We start from the raw sequence: 22,567 nt of genomic DNA, 5'->3' as shown, positions 1-22,567 counted from the left end.
TTCCTCACGAGGGTCGCGGGGGTGCTGGAGCCTATCCCAGCTGTCTTCGGGCGAGAGGTAGGGTACACCCTGGACTGGTGGCCAGCCAATCACAGGGCACATATAGACAAACAACCATTCACACTCACATTCATACCTATGGACAATTTGGAGTGGCCAATTAACCTAGCATGTTTTTGGAATGTGGGAGGAAACCGGAGTACCCGGAGAAAACCCACGCATGCACAAGGAGAACATGCACACAGAGATGGCTGAGGGTGGAATTGAACCCTGGTCTCCTAGCTGTTGCGCGCTAACCACTCGACCGCTGTGCAGCCTCTGCATAAAAAGTTCATTCATTCATTCATTCATTCATTCATTCATTCATTTTCTAGCGCTTATTCTCAAGGGTCACAGGCATGCTGGAGCCTATCCCAGCTGTATTCGGGTGTATATACAGTGCATCCGGAAAGTATTCACAGCGCTTCACTTTTTCTACATTTTGTCATGTTACAGCCTCATTCCAAACTGAATTAAATTAATCTCTTACCTCAAAATTCTACACAAAATACTCCATTATGACAATGTGAAAAAAGTTTTTTTTGACATGTTTTGAATTTATTAAAAATAGAAAACAAAAAAATCACATTTACATAAATATTCACAGCCTTTGCTTAATACTTTGTTGATCCACCTTTGGCAGCAATTACAGCCTCAAGTCTTTTTGAATATGATCCCACAAGTTTAGCACACCTATCTTTAGGCAGTTTTGCCCATTCTTCTTTGCACTTTTTTCACATTGTCATAATGGAGTATTTTGTGTAGAATTTTGAGGTAAGAGATTAATTTAATTCAGTTTGGAATGAGGCTGTAACATGACAAAATGTAGAAAACGTGAAACGCTGTGAATACTTTCCGGATGCACTGTAACACTATACTTTAGTGTCACGCTGGTTTGGTGGCAATGTAGCAATATGGGAGTTCCCTTCGCCATGCGATCACATGATCTTGTTAAGCACGTGTGTTCCTATGCATGTGTTGTTAAACATAAATAAACATCTGTCCCTAAGCCTCTTACAAGTCTGTGTAGTGTGTGTGTGTGTGTGTGCGTGCATGAGTGTGGATGAGACAGCTTGGCATCGATGTATGACACGCACAGTTGTAGGCACACTTGACTCCTCTAACCTCTCTCTCTCTCTCTCTCTTTCTCGCTCTCTCGCTCTAAGCAGCCAGAAAGCACATCTGGCCCGAATAAAAATTAATTAGCCACAGACAGAATGAATGTTTTATTATTTTGGATTATGTTAATGTTTGGCTGATATTGATGTTGCCCAAGCTTCAGATTAATCAACTATATAATATATAGCAGGTAACTTCTTTATACACTTGTATGGGGGGAGGGGGGGGGGCTGGAGGACACATGGCTCATAGCCTACTCAGGCCTCCTCCTCTTCCTCCTCCTAAATGCTTATTTAAAGGGGACCTATTTTGCTAATTTTCTGCTCCTTTGTGTTGAGTTGTGGACTCCTGGCACCTACACACAATAACCAGCACACAAAGCTTTCTCGTTCTTCCAGAATCTGCACCTATTCAGCCGTATTACTTTGGATATCTTGCTTTTCACTCTGCTGTGGTTGGTCACACTTGGTAACACTCAAAAGTGCATAACATTTGCAAACGATATATAGGAGTTGATAATAAACAGCAATTTATCTCACAAAAATAGGTTACTTGAATGGTAAGTAGCTTTAGCATTTTAGCGTTTTCTACAGCATCAGTAGTAATGTGGCCACTAATTTTGATGGGAAAAGGCTATTAGCAAACCCGCTACCAGTATGCAAGTGCTTTTGCTTCCACATGGCCAAGTAACGTTGGAAAGGCATCGGACTTCTGCAAGTTTGTCGGCTAGTCCAGCTGCATACTGGTTTGTTTACTAAACAGTCCGGTGTGAAATGCCACTGAAAAATTAAATGTGACTTTCCAGTACGAGCCATTGCTAGCAAGTAAACAGAGGAGCAGAGGCTTTTCTGGCTTGCAGCCACGCCTATATAAGGAAGTCTGCCCCTCTGTGACATCACAAATGGCCAGTTTTACCACGCCTTCTGAAATCGAGTATTTTGAGCCATCACAAACTTTTTTCAGGGTTTACTTCCAAATACGCAAACCTCATTATCTGAAACTTTGGCATAGTTTAACACCAGAATACAAGATTCTAATTACATTTATAGGTCAGAAAAGTGGAAAAAAGCATCATAGGTCCCCTTTAATGTCCAGCAATTAAAGCAAGCAACCACTTTTGCATCTACCCACGTCACGAAATACAACATCTCCTCTCTTCAGACTCATAAATGCTATTTCAATAGCCACCAAACATCTGGCTTATGCGCCCCCCCCATGGAACTCCTGAGTACAGGCCTGGCAAAAGTAACATTTGGGAGGAAAGTCACCTTGGGATGGACGTGGGAGGAGAGCTAGAGCGTCAGTGAGTGACCTTTTTCTCTCCACAGGTCCCACTCTACTTTTTGCATTTTATGCTATAATCTCCTTTCCTAAAATGGCCTCTGAGGTGGGCCCACATCCTGCACACTAATCTGCCGATACTTCAAGTGTAATCTGTAGTATAGGAATCCTACGTTGTCAGAACTGCCGCAGCGGCGCTGGCCCTCACAGACCGTTGCATAATGATGCCAGCAGGACATGGAGAAACAGGTGGAAGAGCGGGACTGTCCTTTCCGAGAGGACACCTGTCCTATAATGAGATTTTAACCAAATCCAAACGTCCGCTAGCGGTTTTCCATGTTGCTGGGCAGAATTCAGGCTCACAACAACTAAAAAAAAAAGCACTATAATATATTTACTACAGCTACACAATAGCCAGAAATTATGTAAAGAGGAATAATCTGTCACAAGGTCAATCCATTAGCCCAGTGCTTCTCTGTTGTTTCCTGCCACGCCCCCCCACAAGGGACAGAATTTGAAATTTGAAAACTAGAGAAAGTTATAATACTTATTAGTGTATCTATTCTGTATAGCCTGAACTTGAAACTGAAACCAGAAAAATGCAACAAAATGAAAAGCATTCAAGAGTCAAATTCCATGTTGAGTACTATAAATGTGTACATGTTGGTAGGTCTGCAATGAAATGAGCAGTTCATCCTTCAGGCCTCTATGTGTTTTAGTGCTTCCACAGTCTAGAGCAGGAGTCCAAACTTTGTGCAGCGAGAGCCACATACTGAAAATTGAAAGGCTGTAAAGTCATATTGAGTTTATTCTAACAAGAAAAAATAAGAATTGTGACTTTTTTCTCGTCATATTTTGACTTTATTCTTGTAAAATTACACCTGTTTGGGTTTTTTTTTCATTTCATTTTCATTTCATTTTCAATTTTCCAACCATTTATTCGAATCTCACGCCCGAGTTGACTTGTACCTGCGATTCAACAAGTCATGGGTCAAAGCGAGGATCTTGTCAGCGGTGATGATTGACAGGTAAATATTAATAGAAATGATGTTACGCCAGGGGTGGCCAATGTGCAGCCCGGGGGCTATGACAATGACATTGGTTTAGCAGCAGCTGAAATATTCAAGAAAAATTATGTTTTTTTTAAGTTGTAATATTTACAAAAAAAAAATTAGACAAACACTTTTATTTTAAAAAGTTATACATTTACGAGAATGAAGTGAAAATATGATGTGAATAATGTCATAAAAAACATTTACAAGAATAAAGATTCACAATTGGAAAAACCAGCTGTCATTATACAAGAATAAAGTCAAAATATTAAAATACCTCATAATAAACATAATATTATGAGAAGAAAATACTAGTAGTAGCATACAGTTTAAATTTTTTTTAATTGTTTTTTTAAGGCGTAAAATATGATGAGACACAAACCAAATAAAGTAGTAAATTTTGGTAATTCAGGCTGGGAAAAAGTTACAATATTATAGGAATAAAGCCTACTTTTAAAATTAAATTAAATTAAATTATTTTATTTTCATTTCTGCTGTGTATTTTCAAATTTCCAACCATTTCTTCCTGTAATTTTGACATTATTCCCATATTCGCTTTATTCTCATTTTTGTCAATTTTATGCTACTAAACTGACACAATCTTTCCTCATATTATTAAGCTACTTTTGTAAAATTACAACTTTTTTTCTCTTCATATTTTGACTGAGAATGCGGTGCTGGACAAAACAAAAATAGCTGTGAGCCATAAAACGGCACCCGGGCCCCAACTTTGGACACCCCTGGTCTCGAGACTCTAAAACATGAGATATCTTTTTTTTTATGCTTATGATATTGGATATATTGATATTGATGTTTAGTACAAGTACAAGTACCCATGATGGGAAGCCAAGGTAGCAAAATATGGTGGTATATTTTAGAGGTGGTATTTAGTGTTAAGAAGTTTTTAGAGAATTAAAGGTTACATTCCCAAGTTTTAAAGAGTTAACCTTTTCAAAGTCAAATTGTGCCCCCCTTCCCTGCCCTGTTCCAACGGGATCACTTACATAGGTGGACTGCACTCTCCGCCAGTTTCCCAGCCCACAGCAATACATGAAGACATCCGGGGGACGGGGGTCCTTTCACCCCGGGATCCTCATGGCGCCTCCACAGGTTCTCACAGGGAAGTTGTCCTCACGTGTGAGTTTCTAAGTTCTGCACAAGAAGCAGGAAGTGAAAAAAAAACACGGTCCTGGTTGTTCCGCCATCCTTCCTTAATTCATCTTCCAGCCACGCCTCACCACCAGCATCTCCACCACGGATCCCCAATATGTCCGACCCCGCTTGGGTCTCCGCAGTTTTACGTCAATCCGCATCCTCTCTCCCTCGTCAGGGAGTTTACATTTATCGGAGTTTTTTTGGGTGGGGGATTCTTGTCTGCGACTCTGTAGCTCCGCCTCCTTCGCTGCCCCCCATCACTCCTTCAAGGGTCCTCTCTGTCATCAGGGACGTCACAGCTTACCTGAGTCACTGCTGTGTGTGTGTGTGTGTGGCTGTGACACACACACACACACCTTCTGTTGCCATGCCGTAGCAGGTCCAACTGCAGGAGACACACCGCCTGAATTCAAATGCGCCTCCATTCCTTCACTTTTACAAAGACACGCCCCTACTTCCTCTCCCAACAACAGTATCATCATCATCATCCTCCCTCCATTTAATTACCGTCAATCATTTTTATTTGTCCTCTTCCCGGCTCATTCCCATTCCTTCACACTAATGGCGTCATTAGACATATTTAGGGGCCATGTTCTTAAGTACCCTTAAATAATTTTATATTTTTCATTATTTTTTAAAATAAAGGAACACATAGTCACGATTGGGCTTCACCCCCCCCCCCCCCCCCCTCGTGACAGCTCTTAGTTTTCCTCTTTTCCTCAGTTCCTGGTTCATGCTCTTATTTTGTATTCACTTCCTGTGTTGCTTTGTTCTGTTTTCGGTTGCTTTCCATTATCTTCCGCACCTGTTTTTCATTTTCTGTGATGTCTATTAAGTTCACGTGGGCGCTCCTTTAGTTGTTGGGTCATTATAAAAACATAATACGTTTTTAGTTTGGACATGCTAGTGAGTTGTGCTGCTGTATTACATCTCCAATAAATACGTTTTTACCTGTAATTATGTCCTCATCTCTGAATCCTGGGATAGATACACTACGCGACCATGCAGGAAGTGACACACTGCATATGCTAATTAGCTAGCCAGTAGCTAATACAATGGTCCTGGTGTAATGTGTTGTGTAATATATGTACATAGGTATTTTTTGTTGTTGCAGTATGGCTGTTAAATCTGTTGAGTTTTTCTTGTTGATGGTGTTAATGTGATTTAAAAAAAATCATAAAATTTAATGGTGGCCTAAAATAATTGAGTATCTCTACTAATTCTGGGAAAGTTATATCCTGGTTCTTGTTCGTTATTTGTTTTTTGGATATCCTGATGTCTACTACATACATTGCGAACCTGGTGACGCCCCTGCGTCACACAATGAGAAGCACATTCCCATATAGTCTGGAAATATGTTATGATCCCTGTGACCAATCAGTTCAATATTTACACTTTGAGGTCCTTGTCCCCCTCCACGCCCTGGTCAAAACATGCTCTGCCTCTTAAAAATCTTCATCTTGGTCATGAAGACAAAGTAGAAGAAGGCCAGGCTGACCAGGGCGTTCTTCAGCAGGTACAAGATGGGCGTGACCAGTCCAAAAACCGCAATAAGCGCCACACGCAGGATGAAGAAGGGCAGGTCCTGCAGGGCCACCCCGGCTGAAGGTAACCAGAGGCTGTGAGGGGGGAGGACCATGCGCAGGGCAGACAGGAAGGCCAGAATGAAGATGGGGTACACCCAAGGTGAGTAGAAGATCTCTGGCTGGCTGGACACCCGCACCATCTCCACGGTATCGAACCAGAACAAGAAACAATCCACAAACACCTCCGACCTTGCGTCCTTCCTCCTCAGGAAGCCTAGTGGGTGTGATGACGAGGAAGAGTACAAGTAGGCGGTGCTAGACGCTCTGGAGCTGAGTGGCGTGGAGCGGACGCCCACGTCATGCCTCCCGCGAGGTGCGACGGTCTTTTTCCCGGGATCCGCTTGTCTGGCTGGGGCGCCATTCTGCTGGGCTTCATCGGAAGGCAGCTGGCTGGTGACAGAGCTGACTGGTTCCAGGTGGGTCAGGACTGGACCTGGCAGGTCAAAGGTCAGGTCCAGACTGTCTGCTTCTAATGAAAGCACTCATCATCAAACCCGATTGTTATCAACTTTAACAACAAAACAAGCCTTTCATGATAATAAACACGTATGATTGTTTTCATTATCATTACTGATTATATTGTTTATTATAATGAAATCACATGATCTCAAATATCGACTGTAGCCATTGCACACTTTAGACTGCACTATAATGACATGATGTTATCATTTTTAATATTTGACCTTGTCCAAGCAGGCTGCAGGGTCGTATCCTCTCCACCAGGTCCACACAGATGAGGGAGAACATCACCAAGGAGACCGGCAACTCGGCAAAGTGGTCGAGTCTCACGCCCGAGTTGACTTGTACCTGAGGTTCAACAAGTCATGCGTCAAAGCGATGGATCTTGTCAGCGGTGATGATGGATGGGTAAATATTAATAGGGTGGCCAATGTGCCGCCCGGGGGCTATGACAATGACATTGGTTTAGCAGCAGCTGAAATATTCAAGAAAAATTATGTTTTTTTTAAAGTTTTAATATTTTGAAAAAAAAAAATTAGACAAACACTTTTATTTTAAAACGTCATACATTTACGATAATTAAGTAAAAATATGATGGAATAATGTCATGAAAAACATTTACAAGAATAAACATTCACAATTGGAAAAACCAGCTGTCACTTTACAAGAATAAAGTCAAAATATTAAAATACCTCATAAAAAACATAATATTATGAGGGAAAAATACTAGTAGTAGCATACAGTTGATATATTTTTTTATTGTTTTTTTAAGGTGTAAAATATGATGAGACACAAACCAAATAAAATAGTAATTTAGGCTGGGAAAAAGTTACAATATTATAGGAATAAAGCCTACTTTTAAAATTACACCTGTTTGTTTTTTGTTTTGTTTTTTTCATTTCTGCTGGGTATTTTCCAATTTTCTTCCTGTAATTTTGACTTTATTCCCATATTCGGTTTATTCTCATTTTTTTCAATTTTATGCTACTAAAATGACACAATTTTTCCTCATAATATTAAGCTATTCTTGTAAAATTAAAATTTTTTTCTCTTCATATTTTGACTGTATTTTTGTTTTAAAAAAATTACTGAGAATGCGGTGCTGGACAAAACAAAAACAGCTGTGAATCACAAACGGTTAATAAAATAATAAAATTGTTTTATTAAGGCGTAAAATATGATGAGACACAAACCAATTAAAGTAGTAAATTTCGGTAATTTAGGCTGGGAAAAAGTTATAATATTATTTAAGAATATATATAGCCTACTTTTATGGGAATAATGTCATAATCTAATGGGGAGATCATTTAGAAAGATTATTTAAGAAGAAAGTTGAAATATGTGGAAAAACAGCAAAGACTGAAGTTCATACAAATAACATATATATATATATATATATATATATGTTCATACATATATACATATATCACCTCCACACCTCCAGGTAGCATGGAAGAATGAATATAAGAATACATATAAATAAAATGTAGTCACATGTTTGTATGGGCTAAAGTTAATGGACAACATGTCACATGACTTAGTTACTGAATACCTTGAGTAGACTTGTGACATCTGACTTTAGCTTCAAAACGTGACTAACGTCCTTCTTCCGATACAGGAAGTGTTGAGAAAGTAGTGATGCGTGCAGTGAATCAGCTTTCAAACCATAAGGGGGACCACCTAAAACGGTAAAGCTTACCTGCGAGCTGGCTATCAAAATAGCGAAGCACGGTAACGTGCATAAGATGACATACACCAACGCTGTTGGCCTCCTGGGGGGGGCAGAAAAAGGAAATCGTCAATTATTATTTGTATTTGTAAAACATTAATTTAGATGATCTTTATCATAACAATAGTAAATATATGTAAATTATATATAGTAAATACTATAATAATAATAATTAATAATTACAAATTTCCCCACTGAGGGACGAATAAAGGCATATCTTAATCTTAATCTTAATCTATAATAACTATAGCATCCCTTGACATTCAGCAATTCAAATTTCACAGCTTCACTCTATCATGATTTTTGTAGATTTTTAAGTATATTAATAAATCTAGTAAAAGCAAATCTTATGTATTTTTGGACTAAATAAGCATTTCCAAGCATAAAAATGAACAGAAATACAATATCAAGCACTCAGAAGATGCATTCAAAGACACTGGTCACTAGGTGTCAGTAGTGACCAGTGTCGCTACTGTAATGTTGTGTGAGACACACAAGCACCAGATTTGATTGCCGGAACAACAGGCTTGTATTGTATGTTTGAATTATGTCACAGAGCTAAAATTATAGCAGGAATAACAAAAAAAAAAGATTTTTAATGTTTTTTACTATTTTTTAGGTGCATTAAAAATAATAAAAAGTACAAAATATCAACATACGGTGCAAATGCATATTAAACATACAAAAAAATGTTAAAATAAACAATATAAATGTAAAAAGATGGATGAAAGAACATCTCGGTCTTTCAGTCAGCTTACCCCGCCCACTCACAGAGCGAGGCGCGACGATAGGATAAGACAGGCATAGCCCCGCCCTGCAGAAAGAACAGTGAACTGACTCACCAGCCAATCAAAAAAAAAAGCACTTGCAACTGAACGGACGGTACAGGTATTTTAGGGGCGGTGACCTCCTTCATTCCGTTCACAAAAAAGAACCGGTTCTTTTGACTCGTTTGTTCATGACCGACACATCTATCGTGCAGGTTCCACTGAAGATGAATAGAGCAGAGGTGATATGTGTCGTCCATTATTTACATCTTCAATGGTTTATTTTCTGTTACTATGTTTACTACATTGGGTAATATGAGTTGTAAAAGTGATTGTAGGCATGTTATGCCATTTCTACAGGGATCTAGTAATATTAAAAAGTGGGTTGTAAACAAGCTTTCTGTAGACTCGAACCATACAGGGTTGTTAATGTGGAATTTAATGTAGAGTCATACCTATACATATTTTTTTCTTTTGTAAAGTACACATCTTAGAAAGTTGCATGTGTGTTCATAGCTGATCTCACCAGTGTGTGATCTTGTCCATCAGTCTCCTCCTCTTCAGGATGTGGTACTTGAGTGGCACCCACACCAGCAAGGCCGCGGAGGTCACATAGGCCACAGAGACAGCCACCACCAGCCAGTAGGTTGTGTTGTCGCGGCCTTTCGTGTCGCTCACGATGCGGGCGAACCTCTCCATGACGACCAGCACAGTGGCACCGAGGCTGATGAACTGCAGCAGCTCGTAGACAGCCAGCTTCAGCGTCTTGCCTGGGGCCATGATGACCGGAGAAGGAGGGAGTGATGGAGGTGCTTCGCTCAGCGTGGAGGTCTGACACTCATCTCCCATTCAAGGATCAGGTTAGTGGACTCTGACACTGCTTACTCCGCACACAGCAATTCCTGCAATTCTATTGCTTTATGGTTGGACATACTCACCTTTTATGGGGTCACAAAATGAATTCTCTCATCCCATCGTTTCAAAATAAGTGTTGAAACAAGAACAAAAACATTTATTCCCTGCAAAGCAAGACTTACAGTGTAAGATATTGACATGTCATATTGTTCAATGGATTTTACATGTAAATGTCACCACCTAGTGGTAACGCTGACAACTGCAACCCAAGTGAGAAAGCCGTCAAATTATTTCGGCTTTTTAAAGCAACATTTCTTATTATGACATTTATCTTAAATATAAAATATATTTGTATGGAAAATTTTAATTATATAAATATCATTAAAACAAAATTAAAATAAAATTTTACTTTTGTTTTTTTAATTAAATAAAATTAAATAACAAATTTAAATAACATTTTTTTTACACACACACTTGGGCTTAACTTTGGTTCTACCTTTGGGGGGGGGGGGGGGGGTAAATCGTTGTCTGTTTATGTATTTATTATCTATCAATTTATTTATTTATTCATTTACGTTTTTAAAAGTTGTCAGGGTAATTTGGCGTGCCCTTATTAGAAAGAGGTCCAGGGGGGTCCAGCATACAGGTGACACTAGTGAGGATAAGCGGCATAGAATTTGATGTATGAGAAATACACTGTGATACTTTTACTGCGATTTACTTGGCATTGTTGCAGCTGTGTACTTAAATATTTATGTCATAATGACATAATAATAATAATGACACAGGAAATACAGCTGATTGTGGAACTGAACTGAACACTTTGTGTGCTGGTTATTGTGTGTAGCTGCTCTATAGGAGTCCACAACTCAATGCAAAGGGCTGAAAATTAGGTAGGTCCCTGCTGGGGACCTATGCTTGGAATTCTGCCCATCATTTACAATCTTTATGTGAAACATGATCATATATTTATTTCCCTCTTATGTGCATTATAACTTGAGAAAACTAGTTAATATGAGCTAGCTTACAATGCTGTCATTGGGATACACCTATTTTGAATATGAAACACTCTAAATATCCATGCTGTGATCATGTATTAACAAGTACACTGATAACATGTAATAGTTGCAGTATATTGCCATATTTTGATGATTTAAAATACGACCCAAACTTGTTTTCGAGGCGCATTGATACGCATACTTATAGTAGTTCCTTCAACAACACCTACAATATCCACTGATTGGGGTGGCTGTGTCTTCCAGCACAATGTGTGTGCTCCAGTCCTCGGGTAAAAAAATGTTGACGGCAAACTAAGCATCTTGTTGAGTCTTTGTAGCTAAACGGCGAGCTAGCTATCCACTCTTCCATCTGTGAATGACGCTGAGACTTGCGGTTAGCATGGCGTCTCTTTTTCATGCTATTTGTTCCAATAACAATATGGCTGTAGCTCGGTGAATATGCAAGTCAGTTATTAAATGGAACACTGTTGGCATTTGAGTTTTTTTTTTTTGTGAGGGTTGCCAGTTGCTAGCTAGTTCATTTTTCTCACACTAGAATGCACAAAAAAGGGAAAGAAATGTGTCCGTGCACATGTAAGCATTGCGAATAAGAAAAAAAGTGCAGTTCCCCTTTCAATTTTGAGTGTGATTCTAATAAATAAATCCATTTGATTCACCGCTATATATAGAACTTAGTATTTAATAAGAATATTTCAATCATTCAGATCTAGGATGCATTATTTGTGACCCCTTATTTTTTTTTTTAGCAGTGTATTTGTTCGGTCAAATTCAACCTATTTTAGAACACAATGTTGAAAATTAGCATCACATGACTGGACGTGTACTCATCATCATCGTATGACACTTATGATGCCTTTCAAATCCCTGATAGGGTTTGATTCCTATGTGACACCAATATGACATGCGTTATTTCATGCTAGGTGCTTGTACAATAACGGAAAGTACTCGTGTCAGTTGAACAAGAAAAAACAGAGACCACTGGTATGTAACATCTACTGCTGTTCCTAACATACACCCAGCCCTGAGTAGTAATTTGATGCTAATCGTATTAGAATCAAGGTGTAAGTCTGTTTTCAGTTTACAAAATAAGAGCCCAGTTGTGGACATTTGGCCTGTTTTACTTTTATTGTGAATGCCAATTGATGATGAATTATGGTTAAAAGAAAGCGTTACAAAGGGCAGCGTACACCTTTTAGAATAATGTAGGCAGCACCTTCCCTTGGGCCTCCAGTTCAATGCCCCATGTTGGCAATTTCTTAGCCTTGAAATCAATGCTACAAATCAAAAAAAGGAATGAAACTGATTTCAAATCAACTGTAGTCCTTTTCGTGCTGTCACTGGTGGAAGCTAAAGACAAAGTAGTGTTCCAAATGCTGGAAGTGACGGAACGTGTCTTTAGAAGATGTTTAGTCCGACCAGGGCAGCTTTGAAATGCACGAGGGGGGGCTTTCCTTTGGGGTTGACCCTACAGTACGACAAGCACGGAGAAAAAGATGTACAACTGGCATGGTCCTCCGGAATACATACACCCTGCCCTCTTTGTCCATGTTTCAAACAGAACAATCAAGATGTACATTTAAATACTCTACAAAACATGAGATGCTTTTTTGTTCTGGTTTGGCTCCTGTTGCCATGGTGCCCTCTGGCCACCGTGGGTCATCAGGGGGGCCTTTAGTACGACATATACAAGAGTCATGTGCATGCTTTGTCTCCCAAAACAACAAAAAGTGGCGTCAGTTTTCAGTACTTCAACAAAACAAAACAGAACTTGTCTGCAGAATGTAGCGGATGTTCACTGGAGGTCCGTAAAGCAAGTAAGTCAATGCCACCCTTGTTTGATGTGGTTACACAGTAGTGAGGACAAAGCTGTTGCACGTTGGAGTGTGTGCACACTGAGCTCATTTATACTTGACATGTTGCTCAACAACACAACAAAAAAAAGTGCAACTAAGTGAGGACTATTGTTCCTTTCATGTTAAGAGGCTGTAAAAACCCAAAAAGAAATGTATGAGGTTGCAGTACTACTATGTGTGTCCTATAGCAAGGCTTTCTCTGAGTAGGGGACCTGCGGGGGCGGTGGCTCTGCAGAGGTCATGATGCTCTGGCCCGAGGCGGCGCTGTAGCCAGGCGCCTGTGGGTTCGTCCCATGATGAGGGCCGGCCGCGCCAACCTGGTAAGTGTGAGCGTCTGCAGGGGCCATGCTGCCAGGGGCGGGGGCAGTGTAGACGGGGGGCTGACCCATGAACATGTGTACATCGCTGCCACAAGGAACACCACAAATATATTACTAATTTAATGTACGGCTAATGCTAACTTATTATGCTGGCTACATATGAGTAATGCTAATTTAGAACACTAGCTTAGCTATTTGACATAAGCAAAATGGTCACAACATTAGGTACAGTCTGTAATAACAGCATCAGTCAACTAAAAACACATGGTTGGAGATGGTGGCAATGTAGCCCACAGGGCATTTTGTGGATTTCTGTCATGTTTCCTACCAACTGAGACCAAGTAGAAGTGAATATAAATAAATGAATAGAAAAGAGCTTGCATGTTTTCAAACGTTCACGTTTAGCTGAAACACCTTGCAGATTTACTGAATGAAGTGTTCATAGTTTATTTGAGAGCTTACCTGGGGGCAGGTTGGCCAGGTATTGGGGCTCCAGCTTGCATCTGCTCCATGGGGATGCTGTAGCCTTGCACCGCACTGCCGCTCAAGGTGTACGCGCCCGATGCGGGACCAGGATACACCTGTGGTGTAACAACATGTAACATTTCTAAAAAATTACAACAATGTTTTAGCAAACTACCTGCTGTGCCGAGGCGGGCGGCTGCGGCATGTAGTACTGCTGGCTCTGCAGCTTGGCGTACATGGCGTAGACGGGGTCTTCGTTCATGAGCTTGGCGTACAACGACAGAGCTTCCATGACCTTCACGTTGAGCTCAGACAGTTCAGAGTGTTTCCTGATGACAGGACATGTAGCACATAGTCATTTTTGTGTGTACTTGTGTGTGTGTGGGTGTGTTTGAGGGCAGGAAGTACCTGTCTATGTCCTCTAATTTCTGGTCAATGAGGGGTCCCATTTGATTGCAGGCACCTGGTGGAGGGAAACACTGTCATCCACTTTGTGTATTTTGTATTTATCCACGTCCTATATTTGAAAATAAAATGCATCTACTTCTTGTGTTATATCATATATATATATACACATATATATACAGTGAAGAAAATAAGTATTTGAACACCCTGCTATTTTGCTATTTCTCCCACTTAGAAATCATGGAGGGGTCTGAAATTTTCATCGTAGGTGCATGTCCACTGTGAGAGAGATCAACTAAAAAGAAAAATCCAGAAATCACAATGCATGATTTTTTAACAATTTATTTGTGTGATACAGCTGCAAATAAGTATTTGAACACCTGTGTATCATCTAGAATTCTGACCCTGAAAGACCTGTTAGTCTGCCCATTAGAAGTCCACCTGCACTCCATGTATCATCCTGAATCAGATGCACCTGTTTGAGGTCGTTAGCTGCATAAAGACACCTGTCCACCTCATACAATCAGTAAGACTTTAACTTGTAACATGGCGAAGACCAAAGAGCTGTCCAAAGACACCAGAGACAAAATTGTACACCTCCACAAGGCTGGAAAGGGCTACGGAGCAATTACCAAGCAGCTTGGTGAAAAAAGGTCCACTGTTGGAGCTATCATTAGAAAATGGAAGAAGCTAAACATGACGGTCAATCTCAATCGGAGTGGAGCCCCATGCAAGATATCACCTCGTGGGGTCTCAATGATTCTAAGAAAGGTGAGGAATCAGCCCAGAACTACACGACAGGACTTGGTCAATGACCTGAAAAGAGCTGGGACCACCGTTTCCAAGGTTACTGTAGGTAATACACTAAGACGTCATGATGTGAAATCATGCATGGCACGAAAGGTTCCCCTGCTTAAACCAGCACATGTCAAGGCCCGTCTTAAGTTTGCATATGACCATTTGGATGATACAGAGGAGTCATGGGAGAAAGTTTTATGGTCAGATGAGACCAAAATAGAACTTTTTGGTCATAATTCCAATAAGCGTGTTTGGAGGAAGAAGAATGAAGAGTACAATCCGAAGAACACCATCCCTACTGTGAAGCATGGGGGTGGTAGCATCATGCTTTGGGGGTGTTTTTCTGCACATGGGACAGGACGAGTGCACTGCATTAAAGAGAGGATGACTGGGGCCGTGTATTGTGAGATTTTGGGGAACAACCTCCTTCCCTCTGTCAGAGCATTGAAGATGGGTCGTGGCTGGGTCTTCCAACACGACAACGACCCGAAGCACACAGCCAGGAAAACCAAGGAGTGGCTCCGTAAGAAGCATATCAAGGTTCTAGCATGGCCCAGCCAGTCTCCAGACCTGAACCCAATCGAAAATCTTTGGAGGGAGCTCAAACTCCGTGTTTCTCAGCGACAGCCCAGAAACCTGACTGATCTAGAGAAGATCTGTGTGGAGGAGTGGGCCAAGATCCCTCCTGCAGTGTGTGCAAACCTGGTGAAAAACTACAGGAAACGTTTGACCTCTGTAATAGCAAACAAAGGCTACTGTACCAAATATTAACATTCATTTTCTCAGGTGTTCAAATACTTATTAGCAGCTGTATCACACAAATAAATTGTTAAAAAATCATGCATTGTGATTTCTGGATTTTTCTTTTTAGTTTATCTCTCTCACAGTGGACATGCACCTACGATGAAAATTTCAGACCCCTCCATGATTTCTAAGTGGGAGAAATAGCAAAATAGCAGGGTGTTCAAATACTTATTTTCTTCACTGTATATATATATATATATACACATATATATACACATACAGATGTACCCAATGTTGTGACCATTTTGCTTATGTCAAATAGCTAAGCTAGTGTTCTAAATTAGCATTACTCATATGTAGCTAGCATAATAAGTTAGCATTAGCCGTACATTAAATCAGTAATACATGTATTTGTGGTGTTCCTTGTGGCAGCGATGTGTATATTTATATCATATTTATTCATGCCCTGTATTGTATTTTGTATCCACTTACTATGCACTTATGGACTCATATTTATCCACTTCCTGTACTTCATCATTTTGTGTCCATCCTGGTGTGTACATCGTCTGAACTGAACTTACACATTGTTTTCTATAAACTATAAATTTAATCAGTTATTATCCACTAGTTATAATACACTTGTATGTAAGAATGTATTATGTTATTATCCACCAGTTATTAAGACTGTCATGCACGGTATTATGTAATGTGCTCTGGTGTAACTTACAAAATGAATTAAACAAGCTTGGTATATGTATATTTATACACCATGTGTTAGCATTTTGTATCCACTGCCATCATATTTTTACACTTCCTGGATTTGAGAATTTTGCATCTCCTGGCTGTATTTTATATTCACTTGTGTATCACTTTAGAATTTATCCACTTGCTCATTTATCACTTATATTTTACATATAAGTATCAGTATCAGCAAGCCTCTGCAAGTCATATTTTATATCTACTTCCTGTGAGCATATTTTGGGATGTTACCTTCCAGCTGCAGCAACTCAACCGCATCTGATTGGTTGTCTGTGGGATCAGCACTCTGAATCATCTGCAAGAGCTGGTCCATTTTGTCCTGAGCCATATGGAAATATTTTCATGTTTTAATGACTTTTTCTGATGACGTTGACATAAAACAGTAAATAGCATGAAAGTTAATTAAGTCTTTACTTTTTTGGCTTTCTGGTCCTCTGAAAAAAGGACTATGAATGCAGCCTGTGTTACCATTTCTTACCTCGTCAATAAAAACCGGCTCCTGTTCAGGCTCGATGGTCTCCACCTGAATGTCCTCGCTGAACTGCACTGTCTTCTTCTCTGTCTTCACTGTAACAGGCGACACATGTTAAAAAGTAGAACTCAGTTTTACACAAGTGACAAAATTGGACATTTAAATATTGATTCCAGTGCATTTCAGACAAGCAGCATGAATTTCCACCAACAGGAATGCAATAGGACTTTCCTGTCTTATCAGTATAGCACAAGTAATTTTTACTTTTTCAAGTCCAGTTTATTCTTTTAACTGATATTTTTTTCATAATCAAATTTAAATTGTATTCCAAATTGCTTAAAGACCACCCCCCCCACCCCCACAAACACCTCTAGTAGAAACTCAAGTGACAGTATAACAAGCTATGGGAAACTTGCAGCTGAGCAGAAAGTGTATGAGTATTTGTAAACATACTCATCTCAGGCTCTGCGGTGAGATCAGCGGTGACAAAGTTGGAGGGAAACAGCCCCACCCCTTGGTACGTCTCCCCCTTCCACCAGTTGGGGTCGCTGCGAAACAAAAGGGCAGAAGACATTTTAGTCAAGTGTCAGGCAGGTGTGCGTGCGTGTTTACCTGTCATCCAGGATGGTGATGATCTCGCCTGACTTAAAGGTGAGCTCGTTGTCCTCAGCAGCCTCGAAGTCATAGATGGCACGGACCTTCCTGCCGTCAGACTTGTGTGAGGGCAGGAGGCTGGAGGTGTTCGGGTAGAGGCTGGACAACGACGTCTGGTTCTGTTGTCTCTGTTCCTTCAATGACAGCTCAATGGCTACACGTGAGGGGGAAAAGCATATATACTTCCTTTATAAAATAAATTCATTCAAATTCAGAGACAATTCATTTACAAATGTGACCATAGAAGACAACTAGTGCGATACAGTAGGAAACATACATAATGGAGGGTATACAGTACAAATGTAAAATATCAGTTGCCGACTTGAAAACAGAAAACAAGCTTTCTGTGAAAAGATAAATTTCAAGCATAACTTCAGTTTGGACACAAATATTACTTGCTTTTCTGACAGCTCAAATATATAATATCAAATATCTGTTGTGGTACACAACATAACAACTTCCTCTTCCTGTCACAGAGTAGATGTTTTTTATGGCATTAAAATGGTTCTCACGATGCCTAATCCGTTGGCGAGGAGTTGCATCAGCACCTCCTTGAGCCTCTAGCGCCAAAAAAAAACCCTGTAAAAGACGCATGAATACGTTGCTGGGATCAGGTGTCCAGGTTTATAAAAATGTAAAATGTATATGTATATAGGTCTTTATAGGTAATGAATGAGTTAATAACAGAACCTATGGATATTGGTTTCATTCATGTAGGGTTATATGTGCATGCATGCACATGCATGAGTGTTTAAAAAAACATTCATGATGCTTCCTGGGCTTAATGCAAGTGATCGCTGATTTTAAAAATAATATAATGTCGGTAAACATGAAATAAACCATGGTAAAGGTGAACAGATGCGTATGGATGTGGTTTTATGTTAGTTTTTTTTACTCCACTCATATGCATGAACATTCTTTTTAAACACCGGAGTGGGGTAAACGTGCCTTTTTGAAAATATCCATGGTCCTGTGGACATGGAGTTATGTGACTTTTTTTTTTTTTTTAACTCCACTATATGGATGTGAATTTTTTTTAACACCACTATATGGATGGACATTCTTTTTTAAACACCGGTAAACTCTTTGAAAATATCCATAGTCCTGTGGACATGGCCTGAAATGGAGGCAGGGGCCCACAGTAGGACCCACTGCTCATTGAGAAGAGTGACGTGTTGTTTCATGTTAGTCTCCAAAGTGTGCAATACTTAACCTTTGGCCAAGTCCTCTTCTTCTTTCTTGTTTGAGGAGGTTACGGGATCTTTAGCCACTAATGCAGGACTAGCTTTGGCCTGCTCTGCAGCCTGCAAGACAGTGATCATCATTACATACTGTACAAGTCCACACCTCCGGATGGAAAATACCTTTTTTCCAACCTACCTGCGAGCCCACCGCAGGGAAGGTAACCCCTTGCTCGCGTAGATTTTTAATCATAGCCGAGATCAAACTCAGTTGGGGGTCATTGCGGAAGTCCTCTGCCCACTCCACCATCAGCGCTTTCAGCTTCTCACACACTTTAGGATGGCCCTGTCAACAAAATATTACAGCAACTTCATGAATTCAACTGTAATGTCACACAACAGTGTGGTGACGAGAGGCTACCTTGTTTAGGACGTTACTGACTTCACTGGCAAACTCTCTGGAGCATACCTCCAGGTGGAATATCTTGCCACAGTTGGAGACACATGCACCCAGAAGCTGCGAGGACACATGAATAGCACTTTTTTCATTCAGAACATAAATACATCATACATTATTTTTTTGGTATGGCAACCTGCTACAAATACATTTGGACTGGCATACCTGATCACCTTTGCTCATAAACACTTTTACAATGATGGGGCCTCATTTCGAAAAAGACTGGAATTTATAGAAGAGCCTCTGCAAATCTGCAAATTATCCCTTCTTCGGAGTGGTTACTCTATCTCCATCTTTCCCACCATTTACTGTAGGTAAGATTTATAATGAGAGGACTTCATACACGCATGCGCTGCATGCTGTTTTCGATTGAAGTATTGCTCACATAGATTCTGAGGTTGCTGAGTATTTTCTGTTGTGGGCTGGAATCCACACAGAGTGTTATTAATGAGGGCCTTGGTCTGCCAAGGAATAACTCTTAAAATTCTCTCAAATGTTTTTTGAATGAGCGGCTTATTCTGGTCTTCACATGTAAGCACGTATCGCTCTTATCAATGCGCAGGAGGTGATGTATTAGATGGTGAAGTTGTATGCTGACGACGTGCATGCTTACAGTGAGCGCCTGCATGGCAACATGAGGGTCTTTGTGATTCACTCTTCTCATAATGGAGCGCAGACATTCTTTAGGCCTGCAACGCATACAATCATCAAATTGTGCAACTGTTCAGCAGAGTGGAAAGTCAAAGGAGGTCATTTGTGGAAAATGCTATGATAAGAAAAAGTTTATTTCAGACTAACCCAGTGCGCTGCTGTCCTATCTTATCACATATGTCCAAGATGAGGCCCCAGTCCTCGGCTGTGTTCATCTCACTGGTTGCTTTCTCTACAGGCGCAAAACAAATCACAAGCAGGGAAAACAATGTAAAGAGTTACGTAACTTCTACACTAATCACAGTAGAAACATGGCTTCCCAAAATATGACAAAATTGGGGAGATGAACAACAAAAGTGAAATTCGGGTACAATATGTGCAATACTACCTTTTGTTTACTGCAATTCCACATTTTGGTTACTGTATAGGTTATTGTTTTTGATGTACATACATTTACATGTATTCTGAACGGCACCTGCCACTTTTTATATTTATTATCTTATTCCTTATTTTATTTTTTTCCTTATTTTTTATTTTTACTTTTTACAAAATGCACCGTGGAGTTGCAATAAAATTTCGTTGTATGCAATACAATGACAATGAAGGCGATTCTGATTCTGAAAAACCTAAATCTAAAGACAAGATATCCTAAGTGTAAGTAATTAAACAGGAATAAAGTTATAATATTAAGAGAAAAAAGTTATCTAACTGAAAACACCATAATCACACAAGAATGACAATGTAATTTTAGTTTTAGTATTTTTAATATTAGTATTTCAAATATTATAAATATATATTATCAAACATTATAATATTAGTATTTGGGAATATGGCAAATATGTAATTTTATGAATAACCAAACAAAAGGCCAAAAGCATTATGCTACGAGATAAAAGGTCCAAATATTATGGGAATACAAAACATACAATGAGGAAAATAAGTATTTGAACCTGCAATTTTGCAAGTTCTCCCCACCCATGGAGGGGTCTGAAATTTTCATCTTAGGTGCATGTCCACTATGAGACATAATATGAAATGAAAGGTCCGGAAATACAGTGTGGCATACAGTGGTACCATGGATGGAAAGGCTTTGTGTGTATGGCAAGGCGGACATTGCCCAAAGAGATCATCAAAACAAACAAAGCATTATTAATGCAAACAACAACTATAGTGATAAAAAAAATGTTCCACCTGCCCAAAATAAACTGGAAAAGAGGAAGAACAAGTGGGACAAGTGTCCATTAATTAAGTCACCATATTGAATGATAAATGGAGCATGTAGAATATGATATCCCAACACAGTCCATCTAACCATGTACAAACAAAACATGGACCGTGGGCTCATATTTTACAGATAATTTGGTTGTCTATTTGTAGTGTAGTTAATAGTCAGTACAAATTGGTGTCCTATCCCATTGTTCCAAGTTCCCCTTTAAGAGAAGAATGGAAGACGAACTACCAAAATGGCCACCGCGTAGTGACGTAATGTCAGCGTTCACCTTACGCTCAATTATACTCAAACTTTACCTAATTCGGAGCAACATTGCCACTACATGAGTGTGTTTTAGGGGGTTCTAGATTTAAAATAAAAAATAAATACACGTGTCTTTCCTCCAAAACAAATTACATTTAGCACTAGCGAGCCAGCTAGCTTCGTTAGCACCAATTAACAGTCTGACCCAACAATGTTATTTTTTATACGCTACAATACAACAGCAACAACTTGTAAGACTACTTTCATAGAGTGCCCTGAAGGACTGCTTTGGACTTCTAAAGTGGCTTCAACCGGCAATGTGTTCCTAAGAGGTTATGTTTAAGCCCTAGAGCAATATTTTGATTCAAATGCCCCCTTTTCACAATGTGTATTCTTATCCGGTTTGTTATCTTATTACAGGTGTTTTCTAGTGCGTCATCGTCATTATTAGTTGATATGTATAGGTTGCTAGCTAGTTAGCGTAGTACGGTTAGCCAACATGGTCGTGTAGCTTGTGGTCGACTGTGGTTGTTTTCATCATTATTGTATTGTGTTGAACGTATCAACACATTTCAAGCCTAAGGTTAAAAGTCACAACTGCTACCCAAAAACAAAAGCTGTCAACACAGCACATATACACATTAGCCATGTTGTTAGCATGTAGCCAGCTAGGCAGCCACTCACCAACATCTTGGTCGAATGGGTTCGTCGTGAAGAGAGGCATCATTGGAGCACACGACACGACACAGAAATGTCACTTTTTTATTTATTATAGTCCCCTAAGCCTTATTTCGTGCGATAAAAATGCATATTAGCGACACGATTGGAGACAGCGAACGCCAAGCGAAGCCGATTCAACACAGTCACTCCTTCGACGTGCAAGGCATGCCGGGTAAACGAGTCAAAGTCCACTTTGAGATCGAACACCCGAAATAATGACTCTTATACTCATTTAGACAAAAGGGTGCCGATCAATTATTAATATATGACTCGTTGAGATGACTCATACTGTCCTTGTCATAAAAATAACAATAAGCTGTCATCATTACATGTTGACAGTCACGTTTCGTCATCCGTGACGTCATCCGTGACGTCCGGTAAAGCGATTCCAAAAAATACATTTAAAATAATCATAATATAATAAATAAATAAGAGATCATACAATAAGTATAATAATAGTTCTAAAATGTTAGTAATTTTTTCATTTTTTAAAATTTATTTATCATGTTATATAATCCATTACAGCTATAACAACCTTGAGTACTGTCATTTC

The 22,567-nt window shown here is 39.7% G+C and overlaps 2 protein-coding genes across 2 annotated transcripts; both read right to left on the bottom strand.

Annotated features, from left to right (window-relative positions):
• Nucleotides 1–5,361: 5,361 nt before the first annotated feature.
• On the bottom strand, nucleotides 5,362–10,240 carry tmem236 (transmembrane protein 236). The gene is made up of 4 exons (XM_078794541.1): nucleotides 9,714–10,240; nucleotides 8,391–8,463; nucleotides 6,916–7,039; nucleotides 5,362–6,701 (listed from the first exon to the last, which is right to left on the bottom strand). Exons 1-4 carry the CDS (start codon nucleotides 10,034–10,036, stop codon nucleotides 6,073–6,075), a joined length of 1,149 nt encoding a protein of 382 aa, XP_078650667.1. The 5' UTR covers nucleotides 10,037–10,240; the 3' UTR covers nucleotides 5,362–6,072.
• A 1,927-nt stretch (nucleotides 10,241–12,167) lies between these two features.
• On the bottom strand, nucleotides 12,168–22,252 carry stam (signal transducing adaptor molecule (SH3 domain and ITAM motif) 1). The gene is made up of 14 exons (XM_058075907.2): nucleotides 21,979–22,252; nucleotides 19,968–20,052; nucleotides 19,783–19,858; nucleotides 19,134–19,229; nucleotides 18,912–19,058; nucleotides 18,745–18,835; nucleotides 17,490–17,685; nucleotides 17,331–17,425; nucleotides 16,884–16,972; nucleotides 16,637–16,724; nucleotides 14,108–14,162; nucleotides 13,875–14,028; nucleotides 13,697–13,815; nucleotides 12,168–13,319 (listed from the first exon to the last, which is right to left on the bottom strand). Exons 1-14 carry the CDS (start codon nucleotides 22,019–22,021, stop codon nucleotides 13,097–13,099), a joined length of 1,557 nt encoding a protein of 518 aa, XP_057931890.2. The 5' UTR covers nucleotides 22,022–22,252; the 3' UTR covers nucleotides 12,168–13,096.
• Nucleotides 22,253–22,567: the final 315 nt, after the last annotated feature.

This window comes from Doryrhamphus excisus, linkage group LG11 (assembly GCF_037039965.1).
Source record: "Doryrhamphus excisus strain RoL-2023G ecotype Guam linkage group LG11, RoL_Dexc_Guam_v1.1, whole genome shotgun sequence".
NCBI classification, from domain to species: domain Eukaryota; kingdom Metazoa; phylum Chordata; class Actinopteri; order Syngnathiformes; family Syngnathidae; genus Doryrhamphus; species Doryrhamphus excisus.
Note: the sequence above shows the minus strand (reverse complement) of the source record. Positions and strands in the feature narration are given on the sequence as shown.